Source organism: Heloderma suspectum, chromosome 3 (genome assembly GCF_057233095.1).
Source record: "Heloderma suspectum isolate Gila_16-S chromosome 3, 16-S_ref, whole genome shotgun sequence".
NCBI lineage: Eukaryota > Metazoa > Chordata > Lepidosauria > Squamata > Helodermatidae > Heloderma > Heloderma suspectum.
Genome location: NC_139460.1, coordinates 271914909 through 271938258, shown reverse-complemented (window position 1 = coordinate 271938258; position 23350 = coordinate 271914909). Strand labels below are relative to the sequence as shown.

The 23350-nt window shown below is 44.8% G+C and overlaps 1 protein-coding gene across 2 annotated transcripts in view; it reads left to right on the top strand.

The window, feature by feature from the left end:
* Positions 1–1068: 1068 nt before the first annotated feature.
* BOK (BCL2 family apoptosis regulator BOK) overlaps positions 1069–23350 on the top strand; it is a 45448-nt gene continuing 23166 nt past the window's right edge. For both annotated transcript variants that reach the window (XM_084847001.1, XM_084847000.1), the window contains exons 1-2: positions 1069–1270; positions 3116–3485. In XM_084847001.1, coding sequence (XP_084703127.1) covers positions 3257–3485 — 229 coding nt within the window. In that variant the 5' untranslated portion in view covers positions 1069–1270; positions 3116–3256. The remainder of the gene's footprint in view (positions 1271–3115; positions 3486–23350) is intronic.

The window sequence follows — 23350 nt, the reverse complement described above, 5'->3', positions numbered from 1 at the left end:
TGCAAGACTTTACATTCATCTCTTTAGAATTTCCTCATGTTGGTGTTCCAGTGTTCCAGCCTGTGAAGATAATTCTGAATCTTGATTCTGTCTTCTGTGATATTAGTTAATCCTCCCAGCTTCGTATCATCTGCAGATCTGATAAGCATCCTTTCTATGCCTCATCCTAGTCATTTATAAAAATGTTGAACAGCACAGGGTGTTTCTAAGCTTGCCTTTATAATCTAAACATTTTCTTCATATATGTATCAAATAACCAAAGAAGGAAGCCCATTTCCAACTGCATGCATTTATTTCTGAAGAGAGGGTGTGTGTGTTTTCTTTTTATTCTTACTGCCTTCTTTGTGTGGTTTTCTCTTGTTCTGTAACATGTCACTTTAAATAAGCAGTGTTTTAAATAGCAAACCAAAAACAATCACCTTTTTTTTTTTTGCTATGTCAATGGAAAAGAGATTATGTCCATCAAATTCAGAGTGGCATTTAATGATAAGGAGCATCTTGTGCCTATCTCATCGGTCCACATGGCAGTAGAAATCAACAATGACAAAATGTCATCTCTGCTTGATGGTTCATTATTGGTCTGCTTGGAATGAGTGAGCAGCCTTCCTTCCCCTGACAACTGGTTGGTCTGCCTTTGATGGCTGCTGGAGGCCAAGACTCCGTATTGCATTTGAAACATATTATAGATCTTGAATTCATATGCAATGAATAAATAATAATTACCCTCACCTACCTCTAGGGGCGTGAACAACTGCGTAATTGTGAGAATGGTGGAGGACGTTTTTGCTGCTCTATAGACACATTTCTTCTTTGAGGTAACCACTTCAAAAACAACAACCCAGTGCTGAGGACTTTTAGGCTATTTCTAGACAGATGCGCTTCCAATTAGAAGCCCCCATAACCATGGCAAAATACACAGTAGCGCCTTTTCAGTCTGACCAGCTCAGCTCCCGGGACGCCTCCTTAAGAGCGCAAGGAAGGGGGCGGGAGGATTCTTTCTAACGCGGCTTAACTCCTCCTCCTAGTTAATTCACTTTCCTTACAAGGCTACAGCAAGCCGCGTTCCTCTTTCTGAAAGGGAGCAGAGCAAGAGCGGACAGCGGGGACGAGCGGGACGGTGGCTGGAGAGCCCGGCGCGGCGGAGCGTGGCTTCCAAAGCGGAGAGCCCTGGTCGTCTCTGTGCAGCCGGGGCCCTGGGAAAGAGGCCAGCGGGGCATAGTGCGTGAGAAGCCATCTGCGGATCATTGCGGGCTGGACATGCCTTGGGAAGGTAAATTGCCGGGAAACTTTTGTGGCTTGAATTGGCTGTTCTCTTTCCCCTCGCCATATTTAGAAGAGACTGGGTAAGACTGATGTGGGTACCTCATTGGGGTCCTCCTAACTCCACGTTTTTGGGGGCTTCCAGATGAGGCTTCGGTCGTGCCATTGTCTGCCTCGTTTACGGATTTCTATGGGTTGGCCAGACGATGGTGTCTTCCACGTGTGACCATTCGGGTTGGTAGCGCTAGGAGCCCTCTGCCTGGAAGCGCCCTACACCCCACGGACATAGTTATTTTGTTGGTCAACTGTGGTCCTGCTGAAATCAGATACGAGTGGCTATTTGATGACCCAATAATACTATTTGTGACCCTCGTTTTAGGTACTCCTGTGTAAGTGTATACGTACTTTTCTAAGATCGTTTTTTGTATGCTCAGGGTTGTACTGCTTGTCCTGTTGTGGACTGAAAAAAGAATGTTCATAATATCAGATTGGTTGGAAAAATAAGATTTTACAGGGTAGATGCCTTGTAACATGTGACATAGTTTGCTAACAGAAACATATGGGTCAATTCCAACTTGTTCCGTGTCCTACGTGAAATCTCTGTGGTACCTTTTGGTCCTCGGGGTTTAAGGTTGCCGTTAAGTCAGGCCGTTGGCCCAGTTATCTGTTGTGCCTCTGCAGGGTCGCAGACAGGACTCTTCCTGCATGCTTTAACTGGAGCTGCTAGGGACTGAACTTTTTGCTCTTCTCTGTGATAAACCAGGATTTTTGATCTATTATTACGTGGGTGGTTCTGTTAGGAATGCTTGGGGTGTGTGCTAAATCATGGCTCAGTGCTAGGAGTTTATATAGATGACAGATGACTGTGGATGTAACTTGCAGTCCTACTGTACTCTGTTTCTTAAGAAATTTAAAAAAATTAATTACATTGTCTCACAGATGTTATAAATATGAGCAATAATGTCGTCTTACTTTAGATGAAGATCAAAGATTACACAAGCAAACAGCCTTAGGGGTCCCTGTCCTCCCCCCACCCCCACCCCCAGGACGATGTCTGGTGTGACTGCTTCTGTTTTTGTGAAGAAGCCATGCAGGCAGCATGTTGTGGTCTTTCTCTCCCAGACGGCCATGTTTTGGTTGAGTGGGTAATGGAACCTGGTATGCACATTTTTGCTGATGTTACTGCCACTGGGATTTGGTTTAATTTGTGCTAAGTTTTTTCTGTTTCGCACAAAACAAGATGAGAGTGTCTGGCTCCAAACATTACTTCCAGATTCTAGTGTTCTGATCTTGTAAACTTTAATCTCAATACTGCTGATTCTTAAAAGGGCTAATGGATCTGGGGAAAATTTAGTTAACTTGTAAAATGTTTGTGCCTGCATCCTCCACTGTTCTTACAGGAATCCTGAAATCTGTAGGGTATGATTTGTGTGTTCATTTGCTCCTATTGAGTCAGTGAAGTTTTAGTCTTATGTACACTTACTTGGGAGTAAGCCCCATTGAAGACGGAGGGACTTTGAAAAAACATGCATCAGATTGTGCTGTAAATCAATTTCTGGCATAAAATAGTGTTAATTACTGAAGTCAGCATCAACTGCTGTGGTTGATAAGGCTGGATATTAATTTTGTTCCTGGTTTTTTAATATTTTATTTTTGAATTTTTCATAAACAACTAAATTAAATACATCAGACACCAATACTTTCAACGTACTTCATTCTATTATGGGTCCTGCAGTGAATGATCCAGTGGGGAAACATGTTGTCCAGTTCATGTTGTGTAACAAGTTCCAACCTATTTCAAGCTGCTGTTCCTGTTTTATTCATAGATGTTTTGATTGTTTTTTTTATCGACTAGGTAGCTCCAAAGAGCATTTGTGCAAGGGCTGCAGTGAATCAGGATCACAGTGAAATGCTGTCCGGCTGACGATTTCCTCTCAAGGCATCCCACTAGGGAATTTCTCATGACGGCCCCATCCTGTATGCTTGGGACTAGGTGATGAAGATGGAGGTACTGCGCCGCTCTTCTGTCTTTGCTGCAGAGGTGATGGAAGTGTTTGATCGGACTCCCACTGACAAGGAGCTTGTATCCCAGGCCAAGGTGCTCTGCAGAGACTACATCCACTCCAGGCTGATTCGGGCTGGAATTGGCTGGAACAAACCTGAGCACAGTGCACCTGTTCCTGGTGGCAAGTTAGCAGAAGTGTCCAACATACTACTAAGATTAGGTAAGTGCAACAGCTGTCACAGAGCAATCCTAACCCCTAGATCCACCGGCTGGGAGAGGGGGTAGGATGGGGGGAGCGGTGCCCTCCTACCGGTAGTGGACTGTCTGCCCACAGTGGCCCAGTTTGGCCCATGGAAAGCTGGTGGTGGTGGTCCTGCCGACAGCCGCTAGCATAAGGCCCCAAAACAGAACATTTGGGGTGGGGAGTGCACAGTCAGTTTTGGATCCTGTGGATTCAAAGCCTGTCCAAAACTCTGAGGGGACCCAGGATCAGGGCCTTTGGCTGTGCTCCACTAATGAAATTCCCCCTTCCCATTACTTTCAATTAGAGGAAACTTAAAAAAAAAAACCTCTCCCCCCCTGCCCCACACAAACACATCCTGCCCTGGCTAGTGCAAATCACCAGGGCTTTTGGAAGCACTTTACTCTCCCCCTGCCGTACACACACACACACACACACACACACACAGGATTACTTTATCACAGTCTCTGTGAGGATGTCAGTTTGGATTCTTAGAATTTCTGAGTGGATTAGGGGAAAATGTTTTGTACTGTGGGGCTCAACAAGAGATCAGGAAATCCCTTGTTCATTTCTGTTATGGCAGTCTAGTGAATGGTGCCTGGTCCTGTTTCTCTGAAACTGCTCAGCTGGTACAGTCTTATGTGGGTAAGAATAACAGTATGCTCAGCCCAGAATTCTGGACTTCCCAGTTATCCGGGTGTGTTTGAGAACAGAGCACTGTAGAGCAGTACCGTATTTTTTATGATGAGCCCACTGTGAAAGCACGCTCACTGCATTTTAGGCTGACACGTACCATTTCCTCATGGATTGAGCTCATGTGCAACTTGTTTATCCGGTCTGCAGTGCTGGTTGCCATGTTTTTTGTCAACTATAGAGATCAGAACTGTGTACAGAGCAGATCAGGTGGCCCCTTGGGCCAACCATGTAGCCATCTCCACCCCTTCTAAGAGCATATTTCAGTGAATAATAATAATGATAAAATTTGATGAAATAATGATAAAATAATAAAAATAAAATAATAATAATGATGCACTGACAAATGTTTGATCAAATAACTATGTCATTTCTTTGAAGTACAAAATGGACAGCTCTCCTGAAGCATGGGAGAGGGGGAAGGAGTTGATAGTCAATATTCCATATGGAACTCAGGATGTGTGTCCATTTGAGGAGCAAAGGCAGGGGGAAGCAGAGCTTGTCCTGCCCCCGAAAAAGCTGTCCCCACTCTTAGAATCATAGGTCATAGAATCATAGAATAGTAGGGTTGGAGGGGGCCTACAAGGCCATCGAGTCCAACCCCCTGCTCAATGCAGGAATCTAAGTCAGAGCATCCCTGACAGATGGGTGTCCAGCTTCATCCTGAAGGCCTCCAGTGTGGGAGAGCCCACTACCTCCCTAGGTCACTGGTTCCATTGTCATATTGCTCCAACAGTCAGGAAGTTTTTCCTGATGTTCAGCCAAAATCTGGCTTCCTGTAACTTGAGCCCATTATTCCGTGTCCTGCATTCTGGGATGATCGAGAAGAGATCCTGGCCTTCCTCTCTGTGTGACAATCTTTCAAGTACTTGAAGAGCACTAACCTATCTCCCCTCAGTCTTCTTTTCTCAAGGCTAAACATGCCCAGTTCTTTCAGTCTCTCCTCATAGGGCTTTGTTTTCAGTACCCTGATCACCCTGATGGGGCTACCAGGCTCATCCTCCTGTATTTCTGTGCAGAGATATGTGTTTTTAACATACAGTGCAACTCCACCTCCATTTCTGTCCCTCCTGTTCTTTTTGAACAACTTATATCCTTCAATTGCTGTATTCCAGTCATGGGAGTCATCTCACCAAGTTTCAGTTACACCTATCAAGTAGTAATGTCCCTCCTGTATTAAGAGTTCAAGTTCGTTCTGTTTGTTTCCCATACTCTGGGCATTGGTATATAGACACTGAAGACCACAAGAGAAGAGAACAACAGATCTTGTTTCCATGCATAACTGTGTGCAGCCTTTTATTACTCTACACTTACTAAAATCAGTGGCAGTTACTTGGCTGAGACAGATAGTATTTTCTTTAAAGTGGTGAAGATGGTATGACTGCCCGTGGTGTGTGTACCCATTCCAGTATCATCCTGATCATAGAGGTTTGCAGGTTCTAATTGTGCTCAAAAACCTGCACAACCTCTTTGGCCGGGGACAGCAGCAGGAGAATAAATGTGTAAACCAGAGGCAATGCTGCCCCTAGCATACCACTACTTTAAAAAGGTAAAGGTGTCCCCAACCAGTCGTGTCCGACTCTAGGGTGCGGTGCTCATCCCCGTTTCTAAGCCGAAGAGCCAGCGCTGTCCGAAGACGCTTCCGTGGTCATGTGGCCGGCATGACTGAACACCGAGGTGCACGGAACGCTGTTACCTTTCCCGCCGAGGCGGTACCTATTTATCTACTTGCAATTTCTTGCTTTCGAACTGCTAGGTTGGCAGGAGCTGGGACTGAAGACGGGAGCTCACTCCGTCACGCAGCACTCGGGTCTCGAACTGCTGACCTACCGACCTTCCAGTCTGCAGTTCAGTGTCTTAACCACTAAGCCACCGCGGACCACCACTACTTTACCCTTCTACAAAAACTATCTGTGCCTCCAGCCTCAATGCACGTAAAACAAAGCTTTTTCAGGCTGGAAAGCTCACTACTATTTCCCTAGTCATGTGGTGTGACAAGCATGAATGTGCACTTCCAGCCCTGCAAGATAGAAGAGGCTGCAAGACACCCTTTGTTGTATATTGTCATGTGGTGTAGGGGTGGGGAGATAAGAGGATGGGTCTAACCTTGGATGTGTAGTAATGCAGATTTTGGTGGCTACAGTGGCTCGGACCTATCTGGGCATGTCCTTTGGTCAGGGCGGTGTTGTAGAAGGGAGGAGGGGGCAGCTGGATTTCTCACACCTGCCCATCATAGATTAGTTTTGTATCTGCTCTTGCAAACGGTAAACTTTGGCTATTAGTTGTCCTTGACTATGACAGATTGTGAGCATGAGGGATGCTGAACTAAGGAGTTTTCCATTCAGTTTTATACATTTGTAAGAGAAATGTAATAAATACAAAATAAATAGAATGTACGGCAAGCAGAATAGCTGCATCCCACTTCCAAAGTGTTACAAGCTGTCCACTGTTATTTGCTTTAAGTTTGTGAAATCATTCTGTTGAGCATAGCACCAATCCCCCACCACACCCAGGGTGTCTCCATGAGCAATTTACTGTGAGTGTGTTGCGTTTGGAGGTTGTTCAGGGCAAGTGATGTTGTGGCCATCTCACAGCCATCCTGGAGATTTTCACAGAAAAACCAGTTTTTCTGAGACTACTTTTAGTCTGATTGTTTTCCTTTATTTGGCTTGTCCAAGCGTCTGTTGCAATGTGTACCTCTGCATTTACTTTGGCATGATAGCCCTGCCCATGGGTGTCTCTCTCACCTGGTCGTGACCTCACTGACATCATGTTGCAGCCATCCCCCCAAAAGTATAGGTGTGCTCTTATCTTCAGCCTCTACCTTAAAAAAAAAAAATCCTTTAAAGGTGCAATGTGAAATAGCGCATTGCCGCTCCATCGTGAACCTGAAGTAAGCAGTGCAGCTTCACCAACCACAGCTGCCTGTGGGGAGTGGAGTTATTTACAAGTGGGGTGTGGGGTGGGTGGACATAGAGGGAAAAAAAGGTGGGGAGACCAATGAGTGAGGCTTGTTTCCCGCCCCCTCCAGGCTCCCGGCTGCTACTACATTACAAATGCTCCCATAAACCAGAAAGAACGTTACTGCGATAAAGCAGAGATGGGATTTTACATAATAGCTGAGAAACTACAGAACATCAAAGAATCCCTCATATTACTGTCCCCGCTACTGTGGCTAGAGAGACACTCAATCACTTTAGTTAACCTGGTTTCAGTCTTTAACTCCCCACCTTTCTGTTCATGTTTACTCAGAAGTAAGAAATAAATCTCACTCCCCTGCAATGAAAGGGTTAAAGGCTAACTGTAGCAACTCAAAGTGATTGTGGAGTTGTGCTTCTTTGATGTTCTGTAGTTTCTCTGTTATGCTTTATCCTTTATCTTGCCTTCTCATTGTAAGCTGGGGGGGAAAGAGAAAGGGCGAAAGAGGGGGTGGGGTGGAAGCAGTAGGCAAAAGTGCACACATGGGAGAAAATGGGGTGGGGAGCAGTAACTCTGCAACAGATTGCTGGGATGCTGTGAAATCGGGTTGGGGGGAGTTAGAAATGGGGAACATTGCAATCCTATGCATCTCTACTCAGAAGTAAGCCCCACTGGGTTCAATGGGGCTTCCTCCCCTGTAAGTGGGTTTAGACTTGCAGCCAATATCTCCCAGAGAAGTTCTGAGAAACAAAAAGAGGAATTTATTATTATTATTATCATTATTAATGAGAAGGGGAATCCCTTCCAAAATGGGCAAGCTGAAATCCGAATTTGAAGACTTCTTTGTGAACCCAGTCATCCAGAGCCCCCCCCCCGACCCCAATTTCACCACATTCCAGTAATCTGCTTCAGATTCGGTCTTCAAATTCAGATTTCAGCTTGCCCATTTTGGAAGGGATTCTCCTTCTTGATGATGATGATCCTCTTTTTGTAGCCCCCCCCCCATGTTTTCTCACTGCTTCCTCTGTCTTTTTCCTTGCCAGAAAAAATGTGTTGAAGAAAAACCGATGGAGAAGCTGCATGATGCCTTGAAAGGCTATTAGTGCTCCCATTTGGAAGCACCTAATATTTACTGGCCAATGGGGTTTTGTACAATGATAGGAATTTGTCCTGGCATTTATGTTTGTTCAGTCTTTCTATGACAATAAACAGCAGCATACTGTGTGCTAATGGTCTGCAACTGAAAAGGATAAATTGTCTGCCTCTGCACGATTACTATTTTGGTGTTGATCCTGTGGAGGGGCAGGGCTGGTTCAAGAAATCGTGGTGCCTCCCGCCTCCATTCCATGTACAGAGGCCGACCAGGCTGGATAGGCACTTGTATCTTACTTCAACACTGCCAGCGAGCCAACATGCTGCACTGCATCTGAGGGTAGCAGGCTAGTTTAGGGGATGCAGGGCAGGCTACAATGTCACACATGGCTCTGCCCTCCAATACTGCAAGGGTACTCCCCGCCCCTCAGCATCTGCTGCCTGAGGCAGCTGCATCACTCTGCCTAATGGTAGGGCCAGTCCTGCAGTGGGCAATAGTTTGGTGCTGTAGACACCTATTTCAAGCAGAACATTACTTAGAAAAGTGTTTTATTTGTCAAACCTTTTTTAAAAGATGATCCGCTTGAGAACCTCTTGGAGGATTCTGAAATGTTATCGTAATGAAACTCCGTAAGTGAAATCTCCCTATTACAGTAACCTGAAGGAAGGAAAAGGTTGGAAGAAGAGAGACTTAGGGTGCAATCCTACGCATGTTTAGACAGGAAAAAGTCCTACAAGTCCAAGCATTCCCCAGCCTGCTATGCTGGGAGTTGTAGGATTTTTTCTGTCTAAACATGCATAGGATTGCACACTTAGGCTGCAATTCTGTGCACACCTACCTGAGAGTCTTATTGAACACAATGGGCCTTGTTTTTCCTAAGCAGACATGCATAGGATTGTTCTGTAAGGCTGCAATCCTATACATACTTACCTGGAAGTAAGCCCCACTTACTAATGAGTAGACATATATAGAGTTGCACTGTTAATAATGTTTCTTTGAGTTGATGATCATGCAGAAGATGGAGCCATATAAGAAGCCAGAGGATGTTTTTCAAATTTTGAATGTTCAGTAGTTTTATTTATTTCATTTCATTTATTACCTTTCTATACTGCCCAATAGCCAAAGTTCTCTGGGCAGTTCACAAAAATTTGTACGAATTGCAAGAGCTGGTGTCAGTTTTCAGGCTCCCTCCCCAGCCACTCTCTAAGATATATTTCCAAGTATTGGATGCATCTTGTTCCTGGTGCACGTGTATGTAAACGCGTGCACACAGTAAGGCAGCATGCAGTGCATAGTTAGCACTGAACACAGTGTAAGGCAATTACATTTTTCAGTATAGCTTCTTTCTTTCTTTTTTTTACTTTCTGTTACTACGTTTATGTTTTGCCTTTTCTCCCGGAGCTAAATGTCTCTATCCTCAAAACAATCCTGTGAGGTAAGTTAGGCGGAGAGGTAGTGATGGAACAAGGTCATCCAGTAAGGGATGGGAGAAATTTGCTGGTACTTCCTCAGGCAGAAAATGCCCTGACTAACTCTGGCTCTGTTTGTGCGTGTGTGTGTCTGCACAGGCGCACACTCTTTAGCTGTTATGTCTAAGTGAGTCAGTGAATTAGTCTGTGTCTCTTTCTTGAGTGTGTGTGCGTGTATGAGAGAGAGAGAGAGAGAGAGAGAGAGAGAGAGAGAGAGAAAGATAATTATGTATGCTGTATGCTGTAAAAGAGGAAGCTTGTGTTTGTATCTGGATTCTCTATCATGGGCAAGAATTAGTTTTTTGCTTCCCAGAAAGCATGGAAGGTGGTTTCCACTAAAATATGTAGTAAAAATGTTGCATGATTGTACCAAAAAAAAAAAAATAGCTTTCTTTGACCTTGTGTGCATCCACAAATGTCACCTGTGAGTTCAGTATTGGGAGCAGAGTAGAGGGCCCACTACAGATGGCTAGCCCCAGGGTCCATCATGGCCTTGATCTAGCCTTGTCATATCCAGTGACATATCCATTTTGGAGGGAATACCCATTGCCCACAAGAATATATAGAGGGAGAGAGGAGGGAGGGAGAGAGATTAAAAGAGAAGAGGTTACAGGATGAACTACTTTGCTTAAGTGAGGGTTATTGGAGTACGCAGCTTTGCTTGGCAGCTTTTAGAAGGAGTTATGCATATAATTTCCCTTGATAATAATATCATCAAAACCATTGGGGAAACACCAATTTTAATAGTTGTCCTTTTTAATGTATGTTTCTGCATCTTTGTACAACTGGTTTTAATCTTCGGGTTGCTTTCAAAGCCTTCTCTCCGGGCTGACAGTTATAGATCTGAGGGCCAGAGACGTTGGAGCATGTTGTGGAGCATCCTGTGCTGCTAGCAGTTTCTAATTCTTTCCTGAACTGTTCTTATCTTCTCCAGTGGGATTTGTATTGCTTTTTGTTTGGGCCATTTCTTTCCCTTCCTGCTCTCTTGTCCCGGCATTGCTGTTGCCCTCTCCATCTCCTTTATTTTCATTCCTGGTTCTCTCCCCATTTTTCTTCCTGTATTCCCCCCCGCCCCCTGGTTACACTTTATTTCTGCCCAGGAGTGAGGCTAGGTGTGGGACTTACATTCCTTGGATTATGTGGGTGGTGAATGGTTTCAAAGGGCTAGCAAGTGTGGCTGCGAATCCTGAAGGTGTCTCCTTGACAACTGTCCTGGCTGTTATGTTCTGATTATGATTTGGTTGATGAGTACAATAACTTGGCATTCCATCTAAGCAATACTGCTTGAAACTAAAACACTAACAGAAACATTGAGAGAAACATCACCTTCTGCTTCCCCCACAACCATCCCAGCCTTTCTTTTACTTCTGTCATAAACAATCCTATAGAGTTACCAGAGCCACACTGCTGTTCCTGCTGTTTCCCAATCATGTGTCAGAAACGCGGAGGCCCAAGCTTTGTAGCCCCGCCAGCTGGTGTAACAAGTCAAACCTGTTCTGCCCTCCGTGAGAATGGCTGGGGAACACCTTGTGTGCCTGGAGTCAAGGATGATCCCTGGCACTTACCCCACCAGGATTACCTCAGCAGGCTTGGTATCGAATTAAGATTTTTGGATGTCTTTGTTACGGGAGGCATTCTAGTGGTAAAGCATTGGCAGAAGTGTAATATTGCTGGGGGCAGGTCTAACCCTGTCTCCCCAATACACCTGTCATAGAAATGTCCCAGTGCTGGCTGCTGTTCTGTGAGGAAAAAGCTCAAAAAGGTATCCATGATACCTTTTGCATAAGAAAAGTCCTGCTGGATCAGAACAAAGGCCAGTCTCATCCAGCATCCTGTTTCCCACACTGGCCAACCAGATGCCTCTTGGGAAGCCCACAAGCAGGACATGAGGGCAATGGCTCTCTCCTGCTGTTGTTCCCCAGCAACTGGTATCTAAAGGCATGTTGCCTCTGATCCTGGAGGTATTATACAGCCATTATGACTAGTGGCATTTATAGCCTTGTCCTCCACAAATTTGTCCAACACCCTTTAAAGCCATGTAAGATGGCGGCCATCACCAAATTTTGTAGCAGCGAATTCCATAGTTTAACTATGTGCTGTGTGAAGAAGTACTTCAGCTTTATTGGATGACCCTGAGTTTCTGTGAGAATTGGAGAAAAACTTTTTCTGCTTCTCACCATGCATAATTTTATACACTTCTAAACTAAAAAGCCCCAAACAATGTAACCTTTCCTCAAAAGTTGCTCCAGACTCTTGATCACTTTGGCTGCCCTTTTTTGCCCTTTTTCCAGCTCTGCCATATCGTTTTTGAGATACGGTGACCAGGACTTACACTGTATTTCAAGTATGGTTGTACCATAGTTTCCCATAAAGGCATTACAATATTTTTGACTATTTTCCTAATCATTCTTAGAGTGGAATTCTCCCTCTTCACAACTGCAGCACACTAGGTGGATGTTTTCATTGATCTTTCCACCATGACCCCAAGATCTCTTTCCTGGTTAGTCACTGGCTACCAGCTCAGACCCCATTAGTGTATATGTGAGGACAAGAAGTTTTGTCCTAACATGCATCACTTTACACTTTACCTACACTAAATGGCCTTCTCCATTTTATTGTCCATTCACCCATTTTGGGGAGATCCTTTTGGAGCTTTTTGCATTCTGTTTTTGCAATCATCTGTGTTGTAGAGTAGGGGTGAACAGACTTCAGGCTTGTGGGATCTATTTTGTTTTTTCTTAGAACCCCGACAACTAACAACCAGAGTTTGGTGTAACTGGCATTTTCTGAGCCCAGGAATTTGTTTTGAGTACGGGAACTGAATGGAGCCTGTAGTTCTTCCACCCAAAAACCCACTTCTGATTTCCCCTTTCTTCTTTTCAGCAGTATAATTTAGGACGAGGGAGACATTTTGTTGTTGCCATTGTTAAAGAACTGGGAATCAGAAATCCTTGGTAATTTATTTATTTTATTTACTACATTTATATCCCGCCTTTTTTCTTCTTGGAACCCAAGGTGGTGTACGTAATCCTCCTCCTCCTCTCCATTTCATCCTCACAACAACAACCCTGTGAGGTAGGTTGGGCTGAGAGTTTGTGACTGGCCCAAAGTCACCCAGTGAGTATCCATGGCTGAACGGGGACTAGAACCCAGATCTCCTGGCTCCCAGTCCAACAGTCTACAACAAATCACCCAGAGATCTACAAGTAGATCCAGATCTGCTTTCTGCCTACCCCTGTTCTAGAGTGATGGGGAAGAGGGTGGGAAGGGAGCTCACACTAATCTTTACATAAATTCATGTGCTTGAAGGTTCAGTATAAGAATGATTTTAAAAATCTGGGAAATCACATAGGCATTACACCATAATTGGGAAATAAGAATTGTAGGCGCTTTTACTCCAAGCAGAGTAATAAACTTAGTGTTAATGTAGAACATAATCGAGTTAGTCAGTACCTTTATTAGGACCAACCAAAATGCCATAAAAATTTGAGCGAGCTTTCAAGTTCTCCAGAACTCTTCATCAAGATAGATGGTGCAAAACCTGGGGCAGATGGGAGAAGAAGGGGGACAACAAAAAAGTACAAAACTTAGGCCAGGTGTTGTCTGCAGTTTAGACTCAGAGCTTTTCCACATGGGCTTTTATCTTGCAGTTGAGATTGGTTACTCACAGAAGTTTGCTGGTCCTTTACATGACGTTATCAACCTCCAGTGCCTCTCCCCTGGTTTGCAACCATTCCACAGCTTAATTTGAAATGGAAATAATGTGGTAATAAAAAGAAACTGCTTGAATTGGTTTGAATTTGTCTGTGTAAAGAGGAAGTGGTGCTATAACAACAAAGCCATCTAATGGCTGTATAATGAAACATATAGAACTTGCAGATAAAGCCAATCCTCTGGGGAAAAAACTCTGGAAGTGTGTGTGAAGGAGCCCATCTTAATCCCACAAAGAATCCGGAAGCAGAAGCCCTGGTAAAGTTGCGGGATAAAAAACCTGATGTGGAGAAGCACTCAGTCCCAAGGAGGAGTAGATTGCAGACTGAGTGAATCAGTCACTGGTAAGTGTTGCTGGTATCAGATTACACCTAGCATTCTGGGACAGAGAAGCAAGGGCTGAGCCCCATTTCTGAAAACAAAGGCCAGCTATAACTCAGATCTGTCTCTTGCCTTGGGTGAGACACACAGGGGCTGTTCGCATTACACAACAGGCCACCACAAGTAATTTAAACCACAGCGAGACTGCGGTATATGCAGCTGCCAGTTAGGAAATGCAATCTCTGCTCAGAGGTTGTCATGCCGTGCAAACCCAGTGAGCATAGGTTATGTGAGGGTAAAACAACCCTCGCATAACCCATGGTCTGTTTTAGGGTTATGCAAAGTTGTTTAACCCTCACATAACCCACGCTCACCAGATTCATACAACAAACTACTCCCAAGTGTGGGCTCAATACGCAGTATGGCACCTATGTGTGCCGCAGCTCGTCATGGGTTAAATATAACAAGCTGTGGTGTGTTGTCCAAACCTGGTCACAGGGTCCTGAGTAGGCACTGCAGGGAGCAAAAGTAAAGACAAACATGACAGTCTTCATATTGGCAAAGCCGGAGATTAATTTTAGGTGGTGCACTTGGTAAAAAAAATAAATGGAAGCTAAATTGTGTAGTATTACTTACTGGTTGGAGGGATGTAGAGCAAATATCTCTCCCTTATGAGTTTACACTATGCCCCATCCTTTCTTCACACCAAATGTGTTTTTTTGGTAGGAAGCAGCTATCCTTGACTTCTTCTTTTCTTTGCCTTTTTCTCAAAAGGAATCCCACATTCCCTGTGCAAAGAACCTCCTCCCTCACAAATGGGTCTTATCAGGCCTGTGCATATATGCACCACACTTCCTTTCTGTTCTTTATCAGATCACATGGAACAATTCAGCCCTTCCCAGGGTCAAATGTTTTCCTTGCAGGTTTCTCCAAAACCTTCTGGTGTTTCATCTGCTTCAGTGTCGGCTTAACTGAGACTGCCAGAAGATTACATAACGGGCAAGTGGTTATTGCTTTCTGCAGTCCTTAACAAGATTAGAGGAGATGAATAAACTGTAGGCTTTCAAGTTCCATCTGCTTAGTGCTATTTATTTATTTATTGTGATAATAAATGATCCACAAGGAACCCTGGAAGGGTGTACATAACATTATGAAAACGCAAATACACTATAATAACAATAAACTTATATACAATGTAATAAAATAAGAAGTATACAAATTATTCAGCCATCAAACAAAGAAACATGAAACAAATCAATAATTTATTTAAAAAATTAAATTTAAAATGCCTGCACAAAAAAAGTTTTGATTTGCCACCAAAAAGAAAGTAAGGTTCTACTTGTAACTCCCTTGGGAGGGCATTCTAAAGTTGGGGTGCAACCATAGAGAAGGCCCTGCCTTTTGTAAATAAATAATGTATTTCTCCCAGTGATAGTACTCAGAGAAGGTCCTCCTCTGAAGATCTTAATGCATGACGAAGGGGGTATAAGTTGCTTCACAGAACATGCTTCCCGGTGGGGTGGGAGGCTTGGAGTAAATGTCATCAGACTGGCAGGGGCCACTCAACCAATAAGAGAGGCTCCCCCCCACCCCTGGCTCTCCTTCCCCTGATGCTCCCATAATGCTATGGATCGAAGCTTAGCATTAATTACTTCCTTTCACCAACAAAATGAACAGTAAAGAAACACAGCTGCAGTTCCTTTGTTAATCGATAAAACCCTGGGAGGTCTCTTCCTGTGCCACGGTCTTGCCAAAAATCATTGTTTCTCCCACCCCATTAATTACTGAGTGGTGTGTGTGTGTGTGTGTGTGTGAGAGAGAGAGAGAGAGAGAGAGAGAGAGAGAGAGTGAGTGCAATTGCATGATGGTGGCATAGTGAGATGGAAGAAATCACCCATCCTGATAGGAAGGAGTTAAACAAATCACACCTACAAAGGTGTTTTGAATGTCACTGGGTCACTATCATGCATTTGTCCAGCAATACATAATCTTGATAGCAGCACAGTGACATAGTGAGATGGGGGTATAGGTAATGCTGGAAAAATGCGCGATACTGACATAGTGAGGTTGCGAGATGAGGGGGGGATTGTTATCAGGCTTCCCAGAGCTTTACAGGGATGGCCACCAGAGTTTAGTGGTAGGCAAGGTGAAGTAAATGCCATGAGGTAGCGCAGAACTCTGACGCCTTGAAATGGCGGAAATAGTGGGGAAAAACCCCTTGACCGGGGTCAGTGAAGTGAAAGACACACCCCTGGGCAGGGCTATCAAGCCAGAGTAAATGTGGAGGGTGGTGCACACCACAATAGAAGCGTAGACAAGCCGAATTAAGGAAAACTATCGGAAGAACCAGTTTTTCAGCATGAAACTCCAGAGTGGCCGCGCAATGGCCACGATATCATGTGCTCCAAATACAGCAACCTCACAGTAAATTCCTCATGGAGACACCCCCCAGGATGCTCCTTTAGGAACATATTAACACAGTAGTCCAATGAGATTTGTTTGTTTTATTACATTTAAATCCTGCCTTTTCTTGACGGAGCTTAAGTTGGTATACATGGTTCTCCCTCCATTTTATTCTCACAGTAGCCCTGTGAAATAGCTTAGGCTAAGAGATAGCTACTGGCCCAAGATCACTGAGTGAGCTTCATGGGTGAGTGAGGATTTGAACCCCAGTCTCTCCTCTCCTAGTCTGAGAGTCAGCCTTTCCGAACCTAACACTTTTCAGATATGTTGGACTGCAACTACCAACACTCCCAGCCAACATGGTCATTGGGCATACATCACACTGGCTATCCGCTCAAAGGCTGAGCATAATACAGAAGGGTCCTGTCTGCGTGATTAATTAAAGTGGGGCCCAAGTGTGTTTATAATCTTTGTGCAGTACCCTTGCAAGTCTTTTTTCAATGTCAATGTGCAATATCTATGGCCATGTGTACCAGAACAGCCTCGTCATGTATAAATAGATGGGGGCAGGGGGCAGAGAGTAGCTGTTTGTACTTTATTAATCTGGGCAGGTGCATGGTGAAGTACAGGAAATCTGGTGCTGGGGTGCACAGCCAACAAAGATTCAAATTAAAAATGCTCCAGTTGAAGACTCCCAAGGTGGCAAAGCATTGTTGGGTAACCTGACCAATGTTTGCCAGTTTTTAAAAAGTGTGTAGATGAGTGCTCCTCTGCTGGAGTTGTGTAGTGCAACTAAGAAGGAATTGTGTTGCTTGTCAACCAATGACCTAAAAATATCCACTGATCAGTCTTCTCCGATTGGGGAAGGCTGCAGTAGATGCTGTTCCTGACACTTGCACACCCACGCTCCAGATAGCATCCACAACAACAATGAATGTGCTGTCTAGAAGAAGTGTGGTTCCCCCCGTCCCCACCTCGATATAAATATATATTGTAGACCGTGGGAATGCTGTAGACATCATATACCTCGACTTCAGCAAAGCTTTCGACAAAGTGCCCCATGATATCCTGATGAGCAAACTAGCTCAAAGTGGGCTAGATGAAACAACGATCTGGTGGATCCACAGTTGGCTACAGAATCGGACTCAAAGAGTGCTGATCAATGGGACCTTCTCAAACTGGGGAGAGGTAACGAGTGGGGTACCGTAGGGCTCAGTCCTGGGCCCAGTGCTCTTCAACATTTTTATTAATGACTTGGAAGAGGAGGTGCAGGGAATGCTGATCACATTTGCAGATGACACAAAATTGGGAGGGATAGCTAATACTTTGGAAGACAGAAACAAAATTCAAAGTGATCTGGATAGACTGGAGCGCTGGGCAGAAAACAAGAGAATGACATTTAATAGGGATAAATGCCAAGTTCTGCACCTAGGAAAAAGAAACCAAATGCACAGTTACAAGATGGATACGTGGCTCAACAACACTACAAGCGAGAAGGATCTTGGAATTGTTGTCGATCACAAGCTGAATATGAGCCAACAATGTGATGTGGCTTCAAAAAAGGCCAATGCTCTTTTGGGCTGCATTCATAGAAGCATAGCTTCCAAATCCTGGGAAGTACTAGTTCCCCTCTACTCAGCACTGGTTAGGCCTCATCTGGAGTACTGTGTCCAGTTCTGGGCACTGCACTCTAAGAAGGATGCAGACAAACTGGAGAGGGTTCAGAGGAGGGCAACAAAGATGATCAGGGGACTGGAAACAAAGCCCTATGAAGAGAGACTGAAAGAACTGGGCATGTTTAGCCTTGAGAAGAGAAGACTGAGGGGAGATAAGGATAGCGCTCTTCAAGTACTTGAAAGGTTGTCACAGAGAAGAAGGCCAGGATCTCTTCTTGATCATCCCAGAGTGCAGGACACGGAATAATGGGCTCAAGTTACAGGAAGCCAGATTCCGGCTGAACATCAGGAAAAACATCCTGACTGTAAGAGCAATACGACAATGGAACCAATTACCTGGGGAGGTAGTGGGCTCTCCCACACTGGAGGCCTTCAAGACGAGGCTGGACAGCCATTTGTCAGGGATGCTCTGACTTGGATTCCTGCCTTGAGCAGGGGGTTGGACTCGATGGCCTTGTAGGCCCCTTCCAACCCTACTATTCTATGATTCTATGATATTGTGGCAAGGGAAGATGCAATATCATGTAACAGTAGTGCTACCTTGAGGGAAGTGGCACAGACAGCATACAATAAAGGAGAATCAAATGCACATTCATTGCCTTTGCCCAATAATAAACTCATTCTGCAGAAAAGCTCCAGAACTATAACCAGTAGTAGAAACCTAGGCCGCAAGGCAGTGGGGAGTGGTCTAGCATAAACACACTCACTCAGGACACTTTCAGGATTTTATTTCCCTACTTCCACTTTGAAAGCGTATGTAGGGGAATGCTAAGGGAGTGGCTGTAGCCACTCGTCTTTCTAACATGGGAACAATTGGAGATGGAACATAGGAGGATGACTTATTCTGACTCAAGACCATTGGTTCATCTTGCTCAGTACCGTCTATACCAGGGATAGGCACCCTGGTGCCCTCCAGATGTTTTGGACCACAGCTCCCACTCTCCCTGAACATTGGCCATGTTGGCTGGGGCTAGTGGGAGTTGTCCAAAACATCTGGAGGGCACCAGCTTGCTAACTCCTGGTGTAGACAGTACTGACAGTAGCTCTGCAAGGTTTCAGACTGGAGTCTTCCCAAGCCCTGCTGGAGTTCTTAGGGGTTGATCCTGAGACTTTGTGCATGCAAAGCATGTAAACAGTGAGCTACAGCCCTTCCCATGATTCTTGTAAAGCTTCTGGGAGTTCACACATCTTGAGACTTGCTCCTGACTGTTCCCTTGTTACAATGAAGATATACATCTCTGGCTACTGTCCAGCCTCCTACGCTCACACTGATTTTTCCAAAACGTGAGTAGGAAAGTTGACATTGGATGTGGCTCTTCTTGCTGATTGATGCCCTTCTCCTGTGTTTCTCTGGGAATGACATGAGATCAAGAAAAATGCTGACTGAGCACACTTGAAGCTGGGGGGCAGGCTTGGGGATTAGATAAAGTCAGTCAGGCCAGCAAAGAACCTGAAAAGTCAAGAGTGCTCCAGATCTTAATGCTTCATGTCCATATTAGTGTGAAATAGGTGGTGACACATTTAGTCTGCCTAACTAATTCACAGCTTCAGGCAGGCCCTGAGCTTCCGTCATGTCCCAGCCCATGAAATACCTTTTTGACTTTAACACAAGGTTGACAAGGTGTTGAAAAAGGGTGCATCCCACAAAAGTGTTGAGATACTTGAGTTATCCACATCTTGTCTGAGGAAGGAAAAGCTCCAACATTTCCTTAACCCTCTCTGAAGCAATACAAGAACATAGTTCTGAGGACACACACTAAAGCCAAATTTGAGCTGAGGACTGATTGGTCATTTTAAACATTTGTTATCCCATTCTTCAGTCCAGAAAAGAATCTCAGAGTGGCTTACTACAGGAATTTTAAAAAAACAATAACCAATGGAAGCAATAAAATAGTAAACCTGCAATTTAGCAGCACATCAGAAAACAGACCAGTCTAAAATAAGCATCATGTACATATATCCAGAGCTAGCACCAAAGGTAGGCATGGTTGGGCACCTGCCAAGGGCCCACACCCCAGCAGGGGTCCACTGTTAAGAGCCCCCTGAACTAACTTCTCTTCACTATTGCAACCTGCTTGTTCACCTGCCTCTCACTCAGACAACAATGGTTGTGAGAAGGAGTAGGTTGCCCTGGGGGCAAGGGTGAGGACTAGGAGTAGGTGCCACTGCCTACTTGCTCACTGGCTCTCTGCCTGTCAAGCAAGGGAATGGTAGCAATGATGAGAAGGAGGAGCAATAGCAGCTGGTGACAATATGGTGAAGAAGCTAGGCTCACTGAGGGAGAGGGCCCATTAAGGGTGTCTTGCCCAAGGACCCTCAAAAACTAGCATTGCATATATCCAGCACTGCATGTATCCCATTTCTTTTATATTGTGGTGCCTCCATCATTTTTCAAAACAGCAACTAGTTAATAGAACGGGAGAAGGGTTATATCCTGGATCTGACTGCCTCTTTTTGTCTATCCCAGACACAGGAGAAGGGTAGTTCACCATTTGACCAACACTGAAAAAATTCTCCCTAGTTGCTCAGTTCCATCCATAGTGGTGATCTATGCATTATATGCTAACTCAGCCTTCCCCAGCTTGGTGTCTTCTAAATGTTTTTGACTACAACTCTCAGCATTTTCCTGACCATAGGCCAAGCAAGCTGGGGCTGATTGGAGTTGAAGTCCAGTACATCTATCTGTAGGGCACCAGGCCAGGGGAGGCTGATCTACATCTTTTAGAAAATGCTGAACAGCCATGTTTCTGCTCATGGCATCCACCCACTGGTTATCTTCTTCTCACCCCCCAGTACACACAAGGAAAAGGCCAGAGTAATACAGCTCTTACATTTCAATGTATTATATGTTGCTTTCTATGCACATCCATAGCTGCATGTACAGTCAGGGCCAGAAATATTGGAACAAGGATAACTGTTTTGGTAGTTGGCCTCTGTACACCACCACATTGAAGTTGAAAGGAAACACACCCAGATGGGAGCGAAGTCAGGACTTTCAGCTGTAATTCAAGGGGTGTGACACAAGTGGGGCACTAACCATTCAGGAAGGACAGCCAGTGGCATACACACACACCCTTCGTTGGTGGCTCATAAGTAATGGAACGAATGGCTGACAAGCAGCTGCATGGCCAGGTGCGGCCTGTTTCCTGGGTACCCCATGACTAATCAAGCAGATAAAAGGCCTGGAGGTGGCTCTGAGCGTCACATTTGCATTTGGTAGCTGTTCACTGGAACTCGCAACATGAGTTCCAAAGAGGTGTCCATGCGAGTGAAGGAGGCCATCATTAGGCTGAGGAAACAAAATAAACCCATCAGAGAGATAGCAAAAACAGTGGGAGTGGCCAACACAATAGTTTGGAACATCCTGAAAGAGAAGGAATTAACTGGCAAGCTCAGCAACAGCAAAAGGCCTGGGAGACCACAGAAGACAACTAAAGTGGATGACCGCAGAATTTTGCTCATGGTGAAAAGGAACCCTTTCACAACATCTAGCCAGGTCAAGAACACTCCTGCGGAGGTAGGCATGTCACTGTCAACATCTACAGTCAAGAGACAGCTTTATGAATGTAAATACAGAGGCTTCACAACAAGGTGCAAACCACTGGTAATGCTCAAGAACTGAAAGGCCAGATTAGCCTTTGCCAGCAAACACCTAAAAAAGCCTGCCCAGTTCTGGAATAAGATTCTTTGGACTGATGAAACCAAGATTAACTTGTACCAGAATGATGGGAAGAGAAAAGTATGGAGAAGGAAAGGAACAGCTCATGATCCAAAGCATACCACATTATCTGTCAAACATGGTGGAGGCAGTGTTATGGCATGGGCATGTATGGCTGCCAGTGGAACTGGGTCACTGGTGTTTATTGATGACCTGACTGCAGATAAAAGCAGCAGGATGAATTCTGAAGTGTATAGGGCTATACTTTCTGCTCAGATTCAGCCGAATGCTGCCAAACTGATAGGACGCTGCTTCATATTGCAGATGGAGAATGACCCAAAACATACAGCAAAAGCTACCCCAGAGTTTCTCAAGGCAAAGAAGTGGGATGTTCTTCAATGGCCAAGTCAGTCACCTGATCTCAACCCAATAGAGCATGCTTTTCACTTACTGAAGACAAGACTGAAGGCAGAAAGACCTACAAACGAGCACCAACTGAAGGCAGCTGCAGTAAAGGCCTGGCAAAGCATCTTGAGGGAGAAAACTCAGCATTTGGTCATGTCCATGGGTTCCAGACTTCAGGCAGCCATTGACTGCGAAGGATCTTCATACAGGTATTAAAGATGATCCTTAAGTTTGAAATGATGTTGGTTTGTTCCATTACTTATGAGCCACCAAGGATGGATGTGTGTCTATGCCACTGGCTGTCCTTCCTGAATGGTTAGTGCCCCACTTTTGTCAAACCCCTTGAATTACAGCTGAAAGTCCTGACTTCGCTCCCATCTGGGTGTGTTTCCTTTCAACTTCAATGTGGTGGTGTACAGAGGCCAACTGCCCAAACAGTTATCCTTGTTCCAATATTTCTGGCCCTGACTGTATATCTTTAGTTGCTAACCTCCTTTTGGTGGAGTCTTTGAGCCCTGTCAAGATTTTTTTGTTGGCATTTTTTATGGGTTTATTGGTATGTTGCTTTATTTACTTGCAAACTGTGGGTAATAGCAGACAAATATACAGAGGTATATGCATGGAACATACACATTATGGGGATGGATGTGTGAATGAATGTACACAGCCTGAGAATTCAAAAGGAGGAATTGCCTGCCTGAAGACTGAAATGTGGAGGGAGATGCATGTTTGAATTAATAATAAATTCTTCATCAAAACATGCTTTTAGTAAAATCCATCACTCTTGTTGGGAGGAGAAACATGCTGCTCCAGCATTGAGCCCACTGGTGTGGATGGAAGAACTGGGATGGATGTGACTTCACAACAGGGAGCAGGTTCATGCATTGTTCAGGCTGTGAAATTAGGATCACACTGGGGGCAAGGGTGAGGACATCATTGACCTAAAAACAAAGTTTGCCTGCTTGTACTTGTAGCAACTACAGCTAATTGGGCTGTTTTAATATTGATATTAGTGGTGTTAAAGCACTCATTGGTGAGTTTCTGTCCACTCTGAGATGGTTGCAGCTGCACCCCACACTACAGCTGAACTGGATTGGGTTATCTGATGACGTCAACTGCACTATACTGAAAATAAGCCCTAAATGGCTGTGTGCAGCAGGGCCAGCCCAAGACATTTTGCTTCCTGAGGCAAAGGCCAAGATGGTATCTCCTTCCCGTTATTCCATGTATGAAAGCTGGCCAGTGGAATCTTACTTCAACACTGGCAATAGGACACTGTCCTCTGCCATGCCTGAGGACAGCAGGGTAGCTTAGAGGGTGCAGGGCAGGCAGACAGACTAGCACATACAGCTCTGTCCTCCAAAAACTCACTTTCCGGCAGCATTTGCTGCATGAGGCAGCTGTCTTACTCTGCCTGATGGTAGGGCTGGCCCTGACTGTGTGTGAAACTTTTTTTTTTTTTAGGGAAGGGGTAATGAGGGAATTGTCGCGGAAGT